Source organism: Cydia fagiglandana, chromosome 7 (assembly GCF_963556715.1).
Source record: "Cydia fagiglandana chromosome 7, ilCydFagi1.1, whole genome shotgun sequence".
In the NCBI taxonomy this organism is placed as follows: Eukaryota; Metazoa; Arthropoda; class Insecta; order Lepidoptera; family Tortricidae; genus Cydia; species Cydia fagiglandana.
The window spans coordinates 1429737-1449648 of NC_085938.1; the positions used below are offsets into that span (position 1 = coordinate 1429737).

General features: G+C 37.8%; 2 protein-coding genes across 3 annotated transcripts; both read right to left on the reverse strand.

Moving 5' to 3' along the window:
* Positions 1-759: 759 nt before the first annotated feature.
* LOC134665685 (acetylcholinesterase-like) lies at positions 760-9257 on the reverse strand. 2 transcript variants are annotated; one of them, XM_063522632.1, is made up of 3 exons: positions 9129-9257; positions 7293-8584; positions 5759-5938 (listed from the first exon to the last, which is right to left on the reverse strand). In XM_063522632.1, the coding sequence occupies exons 2-3, from the start codon at positions 8432-8434 to the stop codon at positions 5761-5763; spliced, it is 1320 nt and encodes a 439-aa protein (XP_063378702.1). In that variant the 5' UTR covers positions 8435-8584; positions 9129-9257; the 3' UTR covers positions 5759-5760. The 2 variants fall into 2 exon arrangements, with proteins under 2 accessions (XP_063378701.1, XP_063378702.1); XM_063522631.1 differs by lacking the exons at positions 5759-5938; positions 9129-9257 and adding an exon at positions 760-940 and having other exon boundaries at positions 7293-8566.
* Positions 9258-16545: 7288 nt separating this feature from the next.
* LOC134666150 (esterase FE4-like) lies at positions 16546-19746 on the reverse strand. Its single transcript, XM_063523303.1, has 4 exons — positions 19742-19746; positions 18822-18969; positions 17138-18427; positions 16546-16807 (listed from the first exon to the last, which is right to left on the reverse strand). The coding sequence occupies exons 1-3, from the start codon at positions 19744-19746 to the stop codon at positions 17537-17539; spliced, it is 1044 nt and encodes a 347-aa protein (XP_063379373.1). The 3' UTR covers positions 16546-16807; positions 17138-17536.
* Between the last annotated feature and the right edge of the window lie 166 nt (positions 19747-19912).

The window sequence follows — 19912 nt, forward strand, 5'->3', positions numbered from 1 at the left end:
ATACGCCACTTGTATTAAACAGGTACCTAATACTTAATCCTAGGAGTAGAATATTAATGTCTAGAATAGTAAAACCAATAATGTTATTTTCCCAAACAATCTGTTCCTATTTAGGTATGAATTGAAAAACTAAATTTCTGCATTCTTGCTCTTATCATGATGAGAATCGATATCTCAGGATCCGAATTGGAAAAAACAAAGTCGGTGGAGTCCGACTCGCACTTGTCCGGTTTTTTTACCGTAGGTTTTTACGCCACCCGTATAACGAAGCATTAATGTCACGGAAGGCTTTTTATCTTACCCCTCATGAAAAACCCTTTCAATCTTACCTCAACGCACCTTACCTACACTTCCATACTTAACTTCATTTGTACCATGAAGGATGAGGGCCGACGACCAGTGAGTGACTAAAGACCAATAAAGACCCAATAATAGACAATGGCTAACAGTTGGTTTTTTTTTACCATTAGAAAAAAGGTAAACAATCTTGACGTGCCTTTTTATTAAAAAGTACTTTTGAAAAATAAGTCACAGCAAATATGTAACAATTATGAATCATATACGATTATTTATGCTTTCATAAGTACTTAATAGATACTGATTTTAAAAAACGTAAGTATTTCAATTTAAAGATATGACAAGATTGCGTAGTCTTATTCTAATGCTAAAAAAACGAACTATACTTCCACAACACATTGCGACTATAATATATTTATTATATTGAAACACTATGGAAATTATAGAATACAGTCTTAATATTACTTAGTTATTTTTTATGCAAGGCAAGCCAGCCTCGCAGTACAGTGTGTCCCAGAACTCCACGCGCTGCTTCTCAGCGAAGCTTCCCGCCGTCGACTGCACGTTGATGTCTAGGTATCCCTTGTTCTGAGCCGTGTATACCGGCCATCTTGGTCCCGAGCACTTGTCTGGAGTTGGGTTGCTGGAAAATGCAAACATAGAGTGGTTGATGGAACTATCGGTTGGACACATACACATACAAATACTAAAATAGGTACATACCTACTGTTATTTTGCCCGAGAAAATCAATGCATTTAAGCGTATCTAATCTTCTACTACCACAACGTAAGCACAGATTAAAATCTAGACACGCGGCAGCGTGTCAAGTCAAGTGCAAAAGAAGAGAACTGGCGACGCAGCGGTCATTCGAGGTGTCAGTGTCTCCAACTTCTGACTTCTAACACATAAGCTACACATGAAATTTGGTCTACTAAGACCCTTAAAGCCTTAAAGCTAGAACCCCAAATTTCATGAATATATTAGCTACACCGGTCATCTAAAAATCGAGATTTTTCTCTCTGATGACTGACTCGTGTCGTGAGTCAGGTGTCAAGTTAGGTGAACATAACATCGAAAACCTAACCCACTTCCAGATGACCTAGCAAGTTGATATATGGCATCCAGCTGGGCAATTGTGTGGTTACGAACCTAAGATAAAGAAACAGTGATTTCGTTTTCGATTACTAAAATTTTTTAAAGAAAAGTTTTTATTTACCTACACACACTAAGCGCCTATCGAATTTGTAATAGCAAAAATAAATTTTAGTTTCAAAATAAACTTAAATCAATACTAATAATCAACGTTGGGACATATTTTGGTAATACATGTAGATTTATAATTTATAATCTTACATGAGAGAACACTAACCTGGTTTTAGCAAAATTCGTCCATAATTTAGTCACCTTCGATACGTAATCCTTCAATTTTTCTTGCGATTCGTAAGCAATGTGAGCATCTTTAGTAAAATTACTAGTACTAGAAAACATATAAAATAATTCGTCTCCATGGCAGGCTCCTTTTAAATCCAAATCCAAATTAGCTAGTAATAATTTCTTTACAAAATTAAGGTCAGTGTCGAAACTGAACCTGTACATATAGATGGGAATGTTGTGTTTAGAATACAAGTAGGCAAATCTGTGCGTGTTATACACTATATACAAGTCAGATAACATCGTGACTATCACCTTATAATCATCTTTTGTGTACTCTCTGTCACCAATATAGAATTTTTTAATCCTTTTACCCATATCATTCATTTTCTCTTGGGTTAGTTTCTCAGCTATTTCTCTAGGCACGTCGTAGGAAGGATTGTTATTGTAAATGTCTAAGTTTCCTAATCTACCTTGAATGGCCAAAATGGCTTCAGCGGAATTATATCCTAATATCAATGGAACTTTACGAATTATTTTAGACTGAAGTGTATCCAAAGGATTTTCACTTAGAAATGCTTCGACATTATCAAATTTATTTTCGACAACCGGCAAAAATTGCGCAGTAATTCCTCTATACATCTCATCCTCCGTACTCGTAGCAATTGTCAAGTTAGTTAGGTTCGCTGCTGGTAGAGATCTTAAAAACTCAAGCAGCTCAGTGGTATTATTCGTGTCTCTTCCTAAATATTTCCCAACTCTGAATGCCCTGCTCTTGCTGCCTTCACCTATAGCCCAATCATGGACACTAGTACCACTTTGAGCGATAACTTTATGAAATAGTCCTCTAGTCATAGGCGACAAGATATGGTGCGTCACTGAGCAAGCCCCGGCACTCTCCCCAAAAATTGTAATATTATCGGGATCTCCTCCAAACTTTGCAATATTCTCCTTTATCCACTTGAACGCAGCGACTTGGTCCTTCATACCCGCATTGCCAGGAACCTTTAGAGTTGCCACACTTAAGAATCCAAGCACTTCAAGTCTGTAGTTCAAAGTGACCAGGACAACATCCTGTTTAACGAGAAACTTTGGTCCGTACTCGTTTCCAGATCCAGTTATGTAGGCTCCTCCGTGGATGAAGACCATGACAGGAGTGCGACAATGAAGGGATTTCGTGAAGACGTTGAGGAACAAGCAGTCTTCGCTGCCTTGGAAGACGGAGCCTGTTTGCATGCAGATGGTACCATATTCGGTCGCTTGGCGTATACCTTTCCAGGATTGAGGCGGCAGGGGAGCCTGGAAAAATAACAAAACTAAATACAGTTCAGTTCTACAGCAACTCAATAACGTTTAACTATGTCGACATAAGTCATGTCGTGTCTCCCTACGATTTCTTTAACCTAGCTGTTTTGATTGGAATATAGGTATTAAGCATTATTTCTTACACTGACACTTTTGAATACTCAAAAAAACTTTCAACTGGGACATATTTCGTTAAGGCGGTTTACGTCAGGGGCAGGGGAGGGAACGTTAGTGTGCGTAAACACCATACCCAAAGGTATCATACTAGGTAGGTACCTACATAAGTTTCAAACTGGAATTAAATGCATAATTTGACCAAATCACATCCATATAGGGTAGACACTACGTTGTATAAAGAATGCATACCCTGAACCTCAGCTGCCCCACTGGTGGCTGGGCATACGCGATTCCTTTGAAACTGTAGTAAGTTGATCCATCATACAGCGTGTCTGTAGCACCCTGTAGCTTCCCTTGCTTCACTGTCACTATCAGCTCATTCTGTAAATAAATATAATTAGGATTAGACTAGACTAGACTAGACTAGATTAGATTTAGATTTGTTTGTGCCCTTTGTTAAGTCAATCTACTATTTAATTAACTACTAATAAAGGCCGAATCACATTATTAAAACTTGACGCGACGCAACCTAATGAATAGTTAATAGAATACACATAGACATATGCGATTTACACAAAATCAAATAAGGACCCGACCGCTCTGTATTCCAGCGTCAAGCTGTGTACATAAACGGCCGGCCGGGCTAATATAGACTCACCTAACTTTAGTTGACTCTGGTAAAATACGAGTATGAGAAAAATAATTCCACGTGACGAGAAAGGTATGAATGAATGTGGAGGGATGTACGAGGACAGGAAAACCGAGGCTAAGGTGGATGGACTGTGTGAGCGAGTGGAACGATTGCAAGTGAATGATGATATTGATGACTGATGAGATAACGGGCGACAGAGATATATGGAGGAAAAGCTGCAGGACATGCTGCGCCGATCCCAAGTGAATGGGACAAGGGCAAGCGAATGATGAGTTAGGCACCACAAACATATTTGAAATGTTTAATAATAGGTAGCTTTAACTTTATAAATAACAATTTTAACCTCGTGCCGCCCACCATACAAAATTATAGGCAAGGAAGTTAGAATCTTATTGTATTTTCAATTAGGTTGAATTTCATTTGTTCAAAAATTTTACGAGACAAATGACTCCACTTATTGAATAGTATAATCATAAGTCTATTACCAAATTTATAAATAGATTGAAACGTTGTTCATCTTATAATGTCCGTATATAGATTTCCCAGTATTATTTGAAATAAAGAAATAATAATCTTACCTTTGTACAAACCGTGCATCTTAAATAAAGCAAGTGTACACAGAAGAAAACTAACAAATTACAATACATATACATCCTCACAGGGCGAGAGCTCAACTACTGAGTTTGAAACACGTACATCAGCCCTTTAAGTAAATATTTTCGCGTAACGTTAGGTACTAACATTATAAAATAACGTTTTTTATCCGGTATTAATTAACGAAAAAATAATGTTACATATAATACTTAGCGGAATTTCGTCAATCCGAGTCAAACGATGTAACGCTAATATGGGGGTTAATATAGCAAATTTCATCGAAATCGTTACAGCCGTTTCCGAGATCCCCGAAATATAATATACTTAGGTATCTATAACTATAAATATGTATAGTAAGTATGTACCTATACTTATCCAATAATTGCTCGTTTAAAGGTACGAAACGGGGACGAGAAATCGAGTTAGCTAAGTATTTTCCCTAGGAAAACGCGCATTTCTGAGTTTTAAATGTTTTTCGAGCAAAACTCGGTCTCCCAGGTACTTATACTAACGTTATTGGTATGCCCCGATTTTGCCGAATGATATTCTCCGCTCATGTCGTTATCACTCGGAAGTGCTCGAAAATCTGTAGAAAACATTGAAATGCTAGTTTAAAAAACGATCGAAAATAGAAACTGAGAATCGGTGGCCACTTGCATTAAATAGGTAGGTACCTAATAATATGTACTTAATCCTAGGAGTAGATAGTTCGTTTTTTTTAGCATTAGAATAAGACTACGCAATCTTGTCATATCTTTAAATTGAAATACTTACGTTTTTTAAAATCAGTATCTATTAAGTACTTATGAAAGCATAAATAATCGTATATGATTCATAATTGTTACATATTTGCTGTGACTTAATATTTTTCAAAAGTACTTTTGAATAAAAAGACACGGCCATATTGTTTTCCTTTTTTTTATGGTAAAAAAAGAAAACTGTAGCCATTGTCTATTATTGGGTCCTTATTGGTCTTTAGTCACTCACTGATCGTCGGCCCTCATCCTTCATGGTACAAATGAAGTAAGTATGGAAGTGTAGGTAGGTAAGCACCGTTGAGGTAAGATTGAAAGGGTTTTTCATGAGGGGTAAGATAAAAAGCCTTCCGTGACGTAATGCTTCGTTATACGGGTGGCGTAAAGAACATACGGTAAAAAACCGGACAAATGCGAATCGGACTCCACCGACTTTGTTTTTTCCAATTCGGATCCTGAGATATCGACTCTCATCATGATAAGAGCAGAAATTTGGTTGTTCAAGTCATAAATAGGAACAGATTGTTTGGGAAAATAACATTGTTGGTTTTACTATTTTCCTAGACATTAATATTGTACCTAGGTATACTGCCACAACACATTGCGACTATAATATATTTATTATATTGAAACACTATGGAAATTATAGAATACAGTCTCAATATTACTTAGTTATTTTTTATGCAAGGCAAGCCAGCCTCGCAGTACAGTGCGTCCCAGAACTCCACGCGCTGCTTCTCAGCGAAGCTTCCCGCCGTCGACTGTACGTTGATGTCTAGGTACCTCTTGTTCTGAGCCGTGTATAGCGGCCATCTTGGTCCCAAGCTGTTGTCTGGAGTTGGGTTGCTGGAAAATACGAACATAGAGTGGTTCGAACTATCAGTTGGATAAATACAATTAATACAAAACGGTCATACATAAACAGCAATACATATTAGGTTAAATGGGGTAAAAGAATCCTCATAATAGTCATATTCTTTATCTAATTAAGAGTAAAATAAACTATGTATATTAACTATGTTTTTTTTTTACCCCATCGCCTGAACTTAATAAAAGTAATTCTTGTTTGTAACGTAATCTTGAGCATTTATTTTGGCAATTTTCTTTTGAAAAAGATAAATTAAAACATATTATATCTCAGTTTTACACAAATAGGTTTAGTAGTTAGTTTCAATACATAATTAAATGTATTCTAATCTTTTACTGCCACAACCCGTGAGCAAAGATAAAAATGTCAAGCCAAGTTCAAAAGAGGAGAACTGGCGACGCACCGGCCGTGGGCCAAATTCGATATGTACAACTGTCAGATTTCGCATCCACGTCAAATCAACAGTTGATTTTATCGCATACTGAGTGTTGATTGCATCAACGGTGGATAATATCATTTGGTACAACCAGTGGCGTAGCTAGGGGGGGGGCGGTGGGGGCGGTCCGCCCTAAATGGGTGACACCCGACCGTGAACATCAGTAGTGCCACCTATAAAAATTCGTAAAATGATGTAAAATTAAAGCGATGGAGTAAATCCTGAGCTATTTAACATAAATTACAATTACTCTTTTTAAATTTATTTTACAATTTTGATTGAATTTTCGGGTGACACCCACAATTACCGCACCGGGTGCCACCCATGCTAGCTACGCCACTGATGGGTACAACGAAAACTCAACTCTAAACTAAGGGTGGTTCGGTTTGGTTTGCTTGTCACCCTGTGGATTGTTAACGTCAAATTTTGACATTGTACGTATTCGAGAACTTATGATTTTTCCCACATCAACGGGAGATCAACACGATACGTCAAACGTCGCTTGTAGAATAGGGGTCCGTGTCACGTGTGTAATATAACCCACCAAAATTTGAACAGTATATATTCTGAAATTTGGTTCGTTTATTAAGACTCTTAAGGCTAACTAGGACCCCAAATTTCATGAATATAGCTCAACCGGTTATTAAGTTACAAACATCTAAAAATAGAGACTTCCAGATGACCTAGCAAGTTGAAATTTGGCATACAGAAACAGTTTATATTTTACACACTAAAGCGCCTATCGCATTAGTAATAGCAAAAATAAATTATTAGTTTCGAAATAAACTAATAATCATGATGAATACTAATAATCAACGGTGGGACATATTTTGGTAATAGGAGTAGTTTTATAATCCTTAACTAGTATTTAGAATCTTAGATGAGAGAACACTAACCTCGTTTTAGCAAAATCCGTCCATAATTTAGTCACCTTCGATACGTAATCCTTCAATGTTTCTTGCAATTCGTAAGCATCTTTGGTATAATTACTAGAAAACATATAAAATACGTCGTCTCCATGGCAGGCTCCTTTCAAATCCAAATCCGAATTAGCTAGTATTAATTTCTTCATAAAATTAAGGTCAGTGTCGAAACTGAACCTGGACATATAAATGGGACTGTTGTGTTTAGAATACAAGTAGGTAAATCTGTGCATGTTATACACTAAATGCAAGTCAGATAACATAGTGACAATCACCTGATAATCATCTTTTGTGTACTCTCTGTCACCAATATAGAATTTTCTAATCCTTTTACCCATATCATTCATTTTCTCTTGCGTTAGTTTCTCAGCTATTTCTCTAGGCACGTCGTAGGAGGGATTGTTATTGTAAATGTCTAACTTTCCTAATCTATCTTTGATTGCCATAATGGCCTCAGCGGAGTTATATCCTAACAGTAATGGAAATTTTCGAATCCTTGCCGACTGAAGTGTATCCAAAGGATACTCACTTAGAAACGCTTTGACATTATCAAATTTCTTTTCGACAACTGGCAAAAATCGCCCAGGCAATCCTCTATACATCTCATCCTCCGTATTCGTAGCAATTGTCAAGTTAGTTAGGTTCGCTGCTGGTAGAGATCTTAAAAACTCAAGCAGCTCAGTGGTATTATTCGTGTCTCTTCCTAAATATTTTCCAACTCTGAATGCCCTGCTCTTGCTGCCTTTACCTAATGCCCAATCATGGATACTAGTACCACTTTGTGCGATAACTTTATGAAATAGTCCTTTAGTCATCGGCGACGAAATATGATGCGTCACTGAGCAAGCCCCGACACTCTCTCCAAAAATCGTAATATTATCAGGATCTCCTCCAAACTTTGCAATATTCTCCTTTATCCACTTCAATGCAGCGACTTGGTCCTTCATACCTGCATTTCCAGGAACCTCAGGGGTTTCCACACTTAAGAATCCAAGCACTTCAAGTCTGTAGTTCAAAGTGACCAGGACAACATCCTGTTGAACGAGAAACTTTGGTCCATACAGGTCATCGTTTCCAGATCCGGTTATGTAGGATCCGCCGTGGATGTAGATCATTACGGGTGTGCGACCATGGAGAGATTTCGTGAAGACATTAAGGAACAAGCAGTCTTCACTGCCTTTGAAGAAGGAGTCTGTTTGCGCGCAGATGGAACCATATTGGGTCGCTTGGCGTATGCCTTTCCAGGATTGAGGGGGCAGGGGAGCCTGGGGAATTAACAAAACTAAATACAGTTCAGTTCTACAGCAACTCAATAATCTTATTAGGTCGACATAAGTCATGTCGAGTCTCCCTACGATTTATTTAAGGTCTATACATATTACAAGTTAATACATGAATATGGTGAACCTTATCAATTGCATATAACCTGTTTTAATTAGAATACCTATATTAAGGATTATTTCTTACATTAACACTTTTGAATACTCAAAAAACTTTCATTCGGGACATATTTCGTTAAGGGCGTTTACGTCAGGGGGAGGGAAGGGAATGCTAGTGTGCGTAAACACCATACCCAAAGGTACCTATCATACTAGGTACATAAGTTTCAAACCGGAATTAAATGCATAATTTGACCGAATCACACCCTTAAGGGCCCACTGATCAACAGTCTGCCGGATGGTATCGGCCTGTCAGTTAGAACAAAATTTTGTCAGTTCCGAACAACTGACAGGCAGAGGCCGTCCGGCGGACTGTCAATCAGTGGGCCCCTTTATAGGATAGACACTACGTTGTATAAAGAATGCATACCCTGAACCTCAGCTGCCCCACCGGTGCCTGGGCATACGGGATTCCTTTGAAACTGTAGTATGTTGATCCATCATACAGCGTGTCTGTAGCCCCCTGTAGCTTCCCTTGCTTCACTGTCACTATCAGCTCATTCTGTAAATTAATATGATTAGGATTACACTTTTTTTTGTGCCCGTTGTTAACAATCTACTATTTAATTTAGGTACCTACACCTTAGGCATAAAGGCCGAAACACATTATTAAAACTTGACGCGACGCAATAACACGCGAAGCGTGTTGAGTTGAATCAAATTGTATTACTTATTTTGTATGACCAGAATCACACTGTGAATAATAGAATACACATAGACATATGCGATTTACACCAAATCAAATAAAAATAAAAAAAAGGATTTAACCGATCTGTACCTATTCCAGCGTCAAGCTGTGTACATAAACTGCCGGCCGGGCTAATATAGACTTACCTAACTTTAGTTGACTCTGGTAAAATATGCGAAAAATAATTCCAGGTGACGAGAAAGGTATGAATGAATGTGGAGCAAAGAATATAATACTCACTAGGAGAAGAACGGTAACTCCATACAAAAAAATGTCCCCAACCGTTTATACGTTTATACTACTGGCGCCCTCGATGTGTACCAATTGAACTAAAGTTAACAACCGGTTTAGCCTGGCGGGTATTGGTATTATAGGTATATAGTAATTATGTTGATAAACATATTTGTTATCTTCATATCACGAAATATATGAAAGATGCAAATATTACCCCTTGTGTGTGTGGTATGACTATTGATTTAAATAAAAGGCATATTTATGTTTATAACATTGTATTATGTTTTACATATAGAAATATACACTGAAAAAAACCCTGACAACTTAATAAAAATAGACATTAATAAAGCGCATTCACAAAGTTTTCAGTATTATACAAATAACATTAGGCATGCCTACCTATTACACTTTACACACAGATACACTACACTTTACCCACGGCATTTTACACAGATTTCTAACTTGTATTCATACATTTCTTCACGGTTAATTAATACGCTTTCCAGATGCGTTATAACTCGGTTCCTTCTGAACCCACTAAAGCTGTATAAATTTCACTCTGGCTGCTTCAACAGCCGTTGCTCCGCATTTAGCACATTTTCTATGTGCATTGCTGTAATCTATGTAGGTACAGACTTACAGTCTTAAGTGGTTGTACCGCTACGTTGTATTTATTATTTATGAACTTTAACCACAGCAGTTGGACAGAGTCATTGACAAATATATTTTTTTATTATGGTGGGTAGACGTACCTACCCTCCATATATTTTATGAACATTGATAAAGACAGTTGGAAGCAAATATTCATTATAAAACTTAATCGCGTGTAATTAAGTTTTAAGCGTTTTAAGTCCCGTTTTATGATTAATTATGTATAAAATTCGTGATAATTTAAATCAGAGTTGGGAGCAATGTTGCTATAGAAAAATGTTTTTATTTTTATTACTCGCAACTTTTTCTCGGAGGCCAACGCACACATAGAAGCTTCAGGCGCACACATGCGCAATTATTTGGGGACATAACTTTCTTAGGAAGTGAACAGGCCTTGATGTGGAGGGATGTACGAGGAAAGGAAAACCGAGGCAAAGGTGGATGGACTGTGTGAGCGAGAGGAACGATTGCAAGTGAATGATGATATTGATGACTGATGAGATAACGGGCGACAGAGATATATGGAGGAAAAGCTGCAGGACATGCTGCGCCGACCCCAAGTGAATGGGACAAGGACAAGCGAATGATGAGTTAGGCACCACAAACATACTTGAAATGTTTAATAATAGGTAGCTTTAACTTTATAAATAACAATTTTAAATACTGTATACGTAAGAAATGGGTTTAAATTTAGGATTAATAGGTATGTCAACAGGTGATACCGTGAAATGCTTTAAAATTAAGTAGGTATGTAAATAAAAATATTTGAATATTTTAGTGGTGCAAATTACGGAAAAAATAGGGGAATTAAAAGTTTATCTAGCATAATATGAAAATCGATTTTACAAAGGAATGCTTATTAATTCTAAATTGATTTACACTATTATGATTTACACTAACAAATAAATCAAGTCGTAAAAAATATAAATATTGTCTACCTCTCCACTTTTTCATCAGTTGTTCTCAGCCAGTGATAAACGGGGAGAAAAAAAAGTGGTATTTAATAATTGGCGGAAATAGATGGGAATAACCCGTATAGTGTAGTCCAGACGGGACAATTTTTCGCCAATCTGATTTATTTAATCAGTCCAATCAAATCAGGCCGTGCGAACGCAAACGCCAATTTTGCTCGCTGATTATGGCCAGTATTACCTACTACCGATAAAATAGAGGTGTGGACGCAAGAATACCAATTAGGGGGCGTATTTTTAACCCTTGAACCATGTGATATTTCTTTCTAGTTCTTCGATTTCGAACCGTTACTCTTATAGTAGAGATGGGTTTTTGTTTTAAAGTATGAGGGCAAGTATGTTGCCGCTACGCATTAAAGGGTTAATTTAGACCGCTCAAATATCACCATAAAACTAAAATTGGTGATTAAATTGGAGAGTGACTCCAATTTCTTCTCAGATCAAATCGATTGATTTGATCAACCGCAACCCGTCTGGACTCCACTTCTTGAATAGTATAATCATACGTCTATTACCAAATTTGTAAATAGATTGAAACATTGTTCATCTTATAATATCCGTACATAGATTTCCCAGTATTATTTGAAATAAAGAAAGAATAAGCTTACCTTTGTACAAACCGTGCATCTTAAATAAAGCAAGTGAACACAGAAGAAAACTAACAAATTACAATACATATACATTCTCACAGGGCGAGAGCTCAAATACTAATGCGTTTGAAACACGTACATCACACCTTTAAATACAGGTATTTTCGCGTAACGTTATGATTAACATTATAAAAAAACCGGCCAAGTGCGAGTCGGTTTACGTTCCAAGGGTTCCGTACATTAAGTTCGACTCACACTTGACTTCACATTTCTGATAGGTTTTCCTGTCATCTATAGGTAAAGAACTATTTTGTGTATTTTTTTCAAAATTTTCGACCCAGTAGTTTCGTAGATAAAGGGGGGGGGGGGGGTCATGTTGTGGCTATTTTCTTTAATAACTTCTAACTTATGTATTATAAAATTATAAAAAAAATATATTTGAAATTCTTAAAATGAGCTCTTTCATTTGATATAAGTATTACACGATATAGTTTGAAAAATTATTTTTTAACTTTCTCATTTACCCTCCAATAGTGGCCCCCATGTTTAAAATCCATTTGTTTACATTTACATATGTGTACCAAATTTCTACTTAATTGGTCCAGTTGTTTCCGAGAAAATAGGCTGTGACAGACGGGCAGACAGACAGACGCACGAGTAATCCTATAAGGGTTCCGTACCCAAAGGGTAAAACGGGACCCTATTACTAAGACTTCGCTGTCCGTCCGTCCGTCCGTCCGTCTGTCTGTCACCAGGCTGTATCTCACGAACCGTGATAGCTAGACAATTGAAATTTTCACAGATGATGTATTTCTGTTGCCGCTATAACAACAAATACTAAAAACAGAATAAAATAAAGATTTAAGTGGGGCTCCCATACAGCAAACGTGATTTTTGACCAAAGTTAAGACGTCGGGCGTGGTCAGTACTTGGATGGGTGACCGTTTTCTTTTTGCATTTTATTCCGTTTTTTTTTGCTTTATGGTACGGAACCCTTCGTGCGCGAGTCCGACTCGCACTTGCCCGGTTTTTTTCCTTTTGAGGTACGGAACCCTAATAACGTTATTTTATCCGGTATTATTTTACGGTTAATTAACGAAAAAATAATGTTATATACTTAGCGGTATTTCATCAAACCGAGTCAAACGATGTAACGCTATATGGGGGTTAATACAATATAGCATATTTAATCAAAATCGTTACAGCCGTTTCCGAAATCCCCGTAATATAGGTACTTGACTATAAATATGTATATGTTCCTATACTTATCCAATAATTGCTCGTTTAAAGGCACGAAACGGGGACGAGAAATCAAGTTAGCTAGGTTTTTTCCCTAGGAAAACGCGCATTTTTAAGTTTTTAAATGTTTTCCGAACAAAGCTCGGTCTCCCAGATACATATAATAACGTTATAAATGGTATTCCCCGATTTTGCCGAACGATATCCCTTGATCCTCCGCTCATGGCTTTATCACTCGAAAGTGCTCGAAAATATGTAGAAAACATTGAAATGCTCGTTTTCAAAATACGATTGATAGAAACTGAGAAGCGAGTGGCCACTCGTTTTAAATACTTAATCCTACCTATACGAGTAGAATATTAATGTCTAGGAAAATAGTAGGTAAAACCAACAATGTTATTTTCCCAAAAAAACTGTTTACATGACTTTGTCAAACTAAATTTCTGCATTATTGCTCTAATCAAGATGAGAATCGATATCTCCGGACAAGGATCGGAAATGGAATAAACTTTTTACCATAGGTTTTATACACCACCCGTATAACGAACCATTACGTTACGGGAGGCTTTTTATCTTATCCCTTATGAAAAACCCTTTCAATCTTACCCCAACGGTGCTTACCCAGACTTCCATACTTACTTCATTTGTAACATGAAAGATGACGGCCGGCGAGTGCCAGTGAGTGACGAATAATTTGTCTGACAGATAAATTTGAGATAATAGACATTGGCTACTGCCACAACACATAGCGACTATAATAATAGTATATTGTAACACTATGGAATACCTACAGTCTTAATATTAAAAGAATATATATTTCATTTATTATAAATAAATATTTCATTTATAAAATTAGCAATCTAAGAGAGGCAGTACAGTAATCCTCACATTAGGCTCAGCCTGTAACGGATCTTAGACGAATACAGAATACCAATATGTTGGGGCTATTAATTATTATAATTTAATCATTTAAATATTATCCTTTATTGAACTAGGGTATTAGGTTAGGATTTTACAATGTTGTTGTTGTTTTGTTGTCCTATGGCACCCCAGAGGTGCAAAGGGCCTTCACAAGCTCGCGCCACTCCTTTCTATCTTCAGCGGCCCCTCTGGCCTCGCTCCAGCTTAGATATGAGCGCCGATAGGCATTTAGCCGGCGGCGGCGCGCCGGTCAAAATCGGTCGGCGGCGGCGGCGAATCGGCGGCGTGGCCTTGAAACACCTTTGATTAATGAAAAAATAATTCAAACCGAAATTTTACCGAAAAAACATGTTTTTGCTGTAGGAAAGTTATAAAATAAGTGCATTTTTCAATTTCAAGGATAATTTATTGAATAAACGTACGAAAATAGTTTTATATAATATAAACACTCGCATAAACGGTATCGCGCTTCATCAGAGCCAGTCTTAATCTTGGTGAGGCCGTGGCCGGAAGATCTTTGCGAGGCCCTTATCTTTTGTGCTAACTAAACAGTAGCAGATTGACTGTATCATCAGGAAAACGTCTAGTCGATATTCTAAAGAGCCGAAGTGAGGAAAATCAAGCTTTTTCGTTAACCAAATCAACCCAACAAAACCGATTTATGTCTAAAGGTGAGGCTCGAGGCCGAGCTCCACTTAACACCGAAGACCTGATTCCGACGCCTTCCCATGTGGCTTACAGCTTAGAATCGAACGCCAATTTTGAGCTTGGCTGACGGCCGAATGCCTGGAGCGCCGATTACGGTGCGCTTCTGTGCAAGGCCGAAGATCAAGCTGCAAGAGAGCAGAGCTTAGAACTAGTGGTCCAGTGTAAGCCAGTCCGAAGGCCGATAAAGACCGAGGCCATAATGTTAAAAACTACGAAAGCGCCTGTATCTCCTTACAGGCGCTTTCGTGCGAGGCCAAAGCCCGTGCTGCAGTGGAGCTAAGATCGGACAAAAATCAATGACCAAACATTTTAAAAGCGAGGCCGAAAGTTGAGCTCCAAACAGAGCCGAAAACTTGGCGATTCAGATAGCGGCATACTTCCATGCGAGCGATGCGAGGCCAAAGATTGAGCTTCGAGAGAAGAAAGTTTGAAATTTGAACAATGGCCAAGTTTAAATGAGAGCCGTTTCCGACGCCCTTCCTTTGGACGTGAAAACGCTTAATATCTGAAATTAACCCCTTTTTATTAGGGTTCCGTAGCCAAATGCCAAAAAACGGAACCCTTATAGATTCATCATGTCTGTCTGTCTGTCTGTCTGTCCGTCCGTATGTCACAGCCACTTTTTTCCGAAAATATAAGCAATATACTGTTGAAACTTGGTAAGTAGATGTATTCTGTGAACCGCATTAAGATTTTCATACAAAAATAGAAAAAAAAACAATAAATTTTTAGAGTTCCTCATACATAGAACTGAAACTCAATTTTTTTTTCATCAAACCCATACTTGTGGGGTATCTATGGATAGGTCTTCAAAAATGATATTGAGGTTTCTAATATCATTTTCTTCTAAACTGAATAGTTCGCGCGGGAGACACTTCCAAAGTGGTAAATTGTGTCCCCCCCCCTGTAACTTCTAAAATAAGAGAATGATAAAACTAAAAAAAAATATATGATGTACATTACCATGCAAACTTCCACCGAAAATTGGTTTGAACAAGATTTGGTAAGTAGTTTTTTTTAATACGTCATAAACCGTAAACCGCATTTTTATTATGTTACTTGCTGTTACGGAACCCTTCATGGGCGAGTCCGACTCGCACTTGGCCGCTTTTATACATTTTAAAAACATTCAGCCATGCTTGCAATGGTTAATTTCGCGGAATGAATGACGGATTACCTAACCAGCTGGCAAAATTTGTAATTTCGTTGTCCTAAGACTAGCAGCGCGGTTACCAGACAGAAAAGTTTGAATTTACCTTCGATATTTTTGAATTATATGGATCTCCACCCACAAGATGGACGGACGACCTTGTTAAGGCCATCGGAAGACGCTGGATGCGGGTTGCTTCCAACCGGTACGAATGGAGGTCCAAGGGGGAGGCCTTTGTTCAGCAGTGGACGTCTTATGGCTGAGATGATGATGATATGGACCTAAACTACCTTTTGAATGTCTATAAGCTATTCAGAGTGGCGCTGTTAAAGATCTAAACTAGATAAAATCTGATTTTGAAAGTAGTTAGTATCTGACAAGGTCACGCCGATGCCACGCCGATAGCGCAGCGTCGGCGGCGGCGGCGCGAAAATTTCGTCGGCGGCGGCGGCGCGCCGGCGCGGCGCTCATATCTACTCCAGCTCAACCCGACCGCTCGCAGTTCACTTGACTTCACTTGAGTGGATTTTACAATGTGAGTATAAAAGTAACATATAAAAATACATACTTACAAAACATTATAAAAAATATATAAACACATTATAAAAAACCTAACCTAGGGTGCCGCTGGCAGCGGGACAGGGCCCAAGCTTATTTTAATTATTATTAAAGTTACTACCTACATTAAAAATAAGAATTTTACTTATTTATAATATTACTTCGTTATTTTTTATGCAAGGCAAGCCAGTCTCGCAGTACAGTGTGTCCCAGAACTCCACGCGCTGCTTCTCAGCGAAGCTTCCCGCCGTCGACTGCACGTTGATGTCTAGGTATGCCTTGTTCTGAGCCGTGTATACCGGCCATCTTTGTCCCAAGCTGTAATCTGGAGTTGGATTGCTGCAAAAAAATAGACTCAGTCGGACACAGACAAATGCACACTTACACAGAAAAATAAATGCGTACCTAGTAAAAATAGTTCTGGTTGTAACGTATTATTGACTGAATCATTATTTTTGGCATTGTTTCATCGGAGTTATTTTGACAAAGACAAATTAGAACTAGAATTATTATGACTCAAATTGGTTTTGTACTTACATAAGTGTAGGTATCTAAATCTTCTACTACTACAACCCGTGAGAACAGATTATATAATATTTATAATTACAATTTCCGTGAGTCATTAAAATCTCATTCAAATTTTCGAAGTACTACTTAGCCTTGGCATACCTGGTTTTAGCAAAATCTGTCCATAATTTCGTCACCTTCGACACGCAATTCTTCAATTTCTCTTGCGATTCGTATGCATCTTTATTAAAATTATTAGAGAACATATAAAATAGTTCATCAGCATGGCATGCTCCTTTCAAATCCAAACCCATACTTGTAAAATTCTTGAAAACATTGAGGTCAGTGTCGAAACTGAACCTGTACATATAAATGGGACTGTTGTGTTTAGAATACAAGTAGGTAAATCTGTGCGTGTTATACACGAAATGCACATCAGATAACATAGTGACTATCTCCTTATAATCGTTCTTTGTGTACTCTCTGTCACCAATATAGAATTTTCTAATCCTTTTACCCATATCATTCATTTTTTCTTGAGTTAGTTTCTCAGCTATTTCTCTAGGCACGTCGTAAGTAGGAGGGATTGTTATTGTAAATGTCTAACTTTCCTAATCTATCTTGAATCATAATAATGGCTTCAGCGGAGTTATATCCCAACATCAATGGAACTTTACGAATTCTTTTCGACTGAAGTGTATCCAAAGGATATTCGCTTAGAAACGCTTCGACATTATCAAATTTCTTTTCGACAACTGGGAAAAATCGCGCAGGGAGTACTCTATACATCTCATCGTCCGTACTCGTAGCAATTGTCAAGTTAGTTAGGTTCGCTGCTGGTAGAGATCTTAAAAACTCAAGCAGCTCAGTGGTATTATTCGTGTCTCTTCCTAAATATTTTCCAACTCTGAATGCCCTGCTCTTGCTGCCTTCACTCATCGTCCCATCTTGAACACTAGTACCACTTTGTGCGATAACTTTATGAAATAGTCCTTTAGTCATCGGCGACGCAATATGATGTGTCACTGAGCAAGCCCCGACACTCTCTCCAAAAATCGTAATATTATCGGGATCTCCTCCAAACTTTGCAATATTCTCCTTTATCCACTTCAATGCAGCGACTTGGTCCTTCATACCCGCATTGCCAGGAACCTCAGGGGTTTCCACACTTAAGAATCCAAGCACTTCAAGTCTGTAGTTCAAAGTGACCAGGACAACATTCTGTTGAACAAGAAACTTTGGTCCATACAGGTCGTCGTTTCCAGATCCAGTTATGTAGGATCCTCCGTGGATAAAGACCATTACAGGTGTGCGACCATGGAGGGATGTCGTGTAGACGTTGAGGAACAAGCAGTCTTCGCTGCCTTTGAAGACGGAGTCTGTTTGCGCGCAAATGGAACCATATTCGGTCGCTTGGCGTATGCCTTTCCAGGATTGAGGCGGCAGGGGAGCCTGGGGAAATAACAAAACTAAATACAGTTCAGTTCTACAGCAACTCAGTAATGTTAGGTCGACATAAGTCATGTCGCATCTCCCTACGATTTCTTTAAGACCTATATTACAAGTTAATACATGAATATGGTGAACCTTATCAATGGCATATAACCTGTTTTGATTAAAATATATTAAGGATTATTTCTTACATTGACATTTTTGAATACTGAGAAAACTTTCGACCGGGACATATTTCGTCAGGGGCAGGGGAGGGAACGCTAGGGTGCGTGAACACCATACCCAAAGATATCATACTAGGTACCTACATTCGTTTCAAACCGGAATTAAATGCATAATTTTACCGAATCACACCCTTATAGGATAGACACTACGTTGTATAAAGAATGCATACCCTGAACCTCAGCTGCCCCACTGGTGGCTGGGCATACGGGACTCCTTTGAAACTGTAGTAAGTTGATCCATCATACAGCGTGTCTGTAGCCCCTTGTAGCTTCCCTTGCTTCACTGTCACTATCAGCTCATTCTGTAAATTAATATACCTAAGTAATTAGGATTCGATTTTTTTATGCCCTTCGTTAACAATCTACTATTTAATTTACTACTTAGGTATAAAGGCCGTATCACGGTATTAAAACTTGACGCGACGCAACCCCACGCCACGAGTCGAATCAAATTGTATTACTTATTTTGTATGACCAGAATCACACTAATAAATAATAGAATACACATATACATAATACTATTAATACTATTATAGAGGAAGGCTCGAAGCGTTCGAAAGAGGTGCGCCTTTAATTTGGTGTTCAGACATGTACCTATGATAATACACTTGTATTGTCACAGTCGACCTATACAAGTATATACCTATAGAAAGACATAATATGTATAATCATTGTCACTTAAATACTTCTTACTTTTATGAAAATTTGTTTAAATAGTACTAAAGTTAAGAAGAAATGATCAAGGTTGGTATGTACCTACCCAACCTACCTAAACACGTGTTAAATCAAAATTTGTTTTTTTTTTGCAGTCGGGTTGAGTTAGTAGGCAAGTACCTACAATTTTATTCACAAGAAATATGAGAATGCAAAAAGCCAGAAATTATTCAAACCCTATCGCTTAAATCGAAGTTCACAGGTTTACATTTCAATAGGGCGATTTAGAACATGTTTGTGTTTAGTTCCTTTTACCTTATAAAAATATACCTATACTAAATCATATGGATGATTTGTATATATTTTTATGATCACCGGTCAATACCCTTTCATTTGATAGCTCACTAAATTAGATAGAAGGATTTATTTTTCTTACCACATTTTGTAAATCCTTATTTTACCAAAGTAAGACTTAAACGCGTATGTTGCATATATATTTTAAATCGTCTTTCAAGGCTCTTCATTTTTAGACCCTACTTGATAGGTTTGCAAGATTTTTTTTTCTCAACGTGACGCAATTTTGTGTATTACGTCCGCCATTTTGGTT

Excerpts from the sequence above, each read along its gene's own strand:
- LOC134665685 (XM_063522631.1), bottom strand. The coding sequence starts at position 8,434 with ATGATCTACATCCACGGCGGATCCTACATAACCGGATCTGGAAACGAT. Across the intron at positions 941-7,292 it reads ACGGATTTTGCTAAAACGAG|CAACCCAACTCCAGACAAGT; the intron begins GTTAGTGTTCTC and ends TGCATTTTCCAG.
- LOC134666150 (XM_063523303.1), bottom strand. Across the intron at positions 18,428-18,821 it reads TGGGGCAGCTGAGGTTCAGG|GCTCCCCTGCCGCCTCAATC; the intron begins GTATGCATTCTT and ends TTATTTCCCCAG.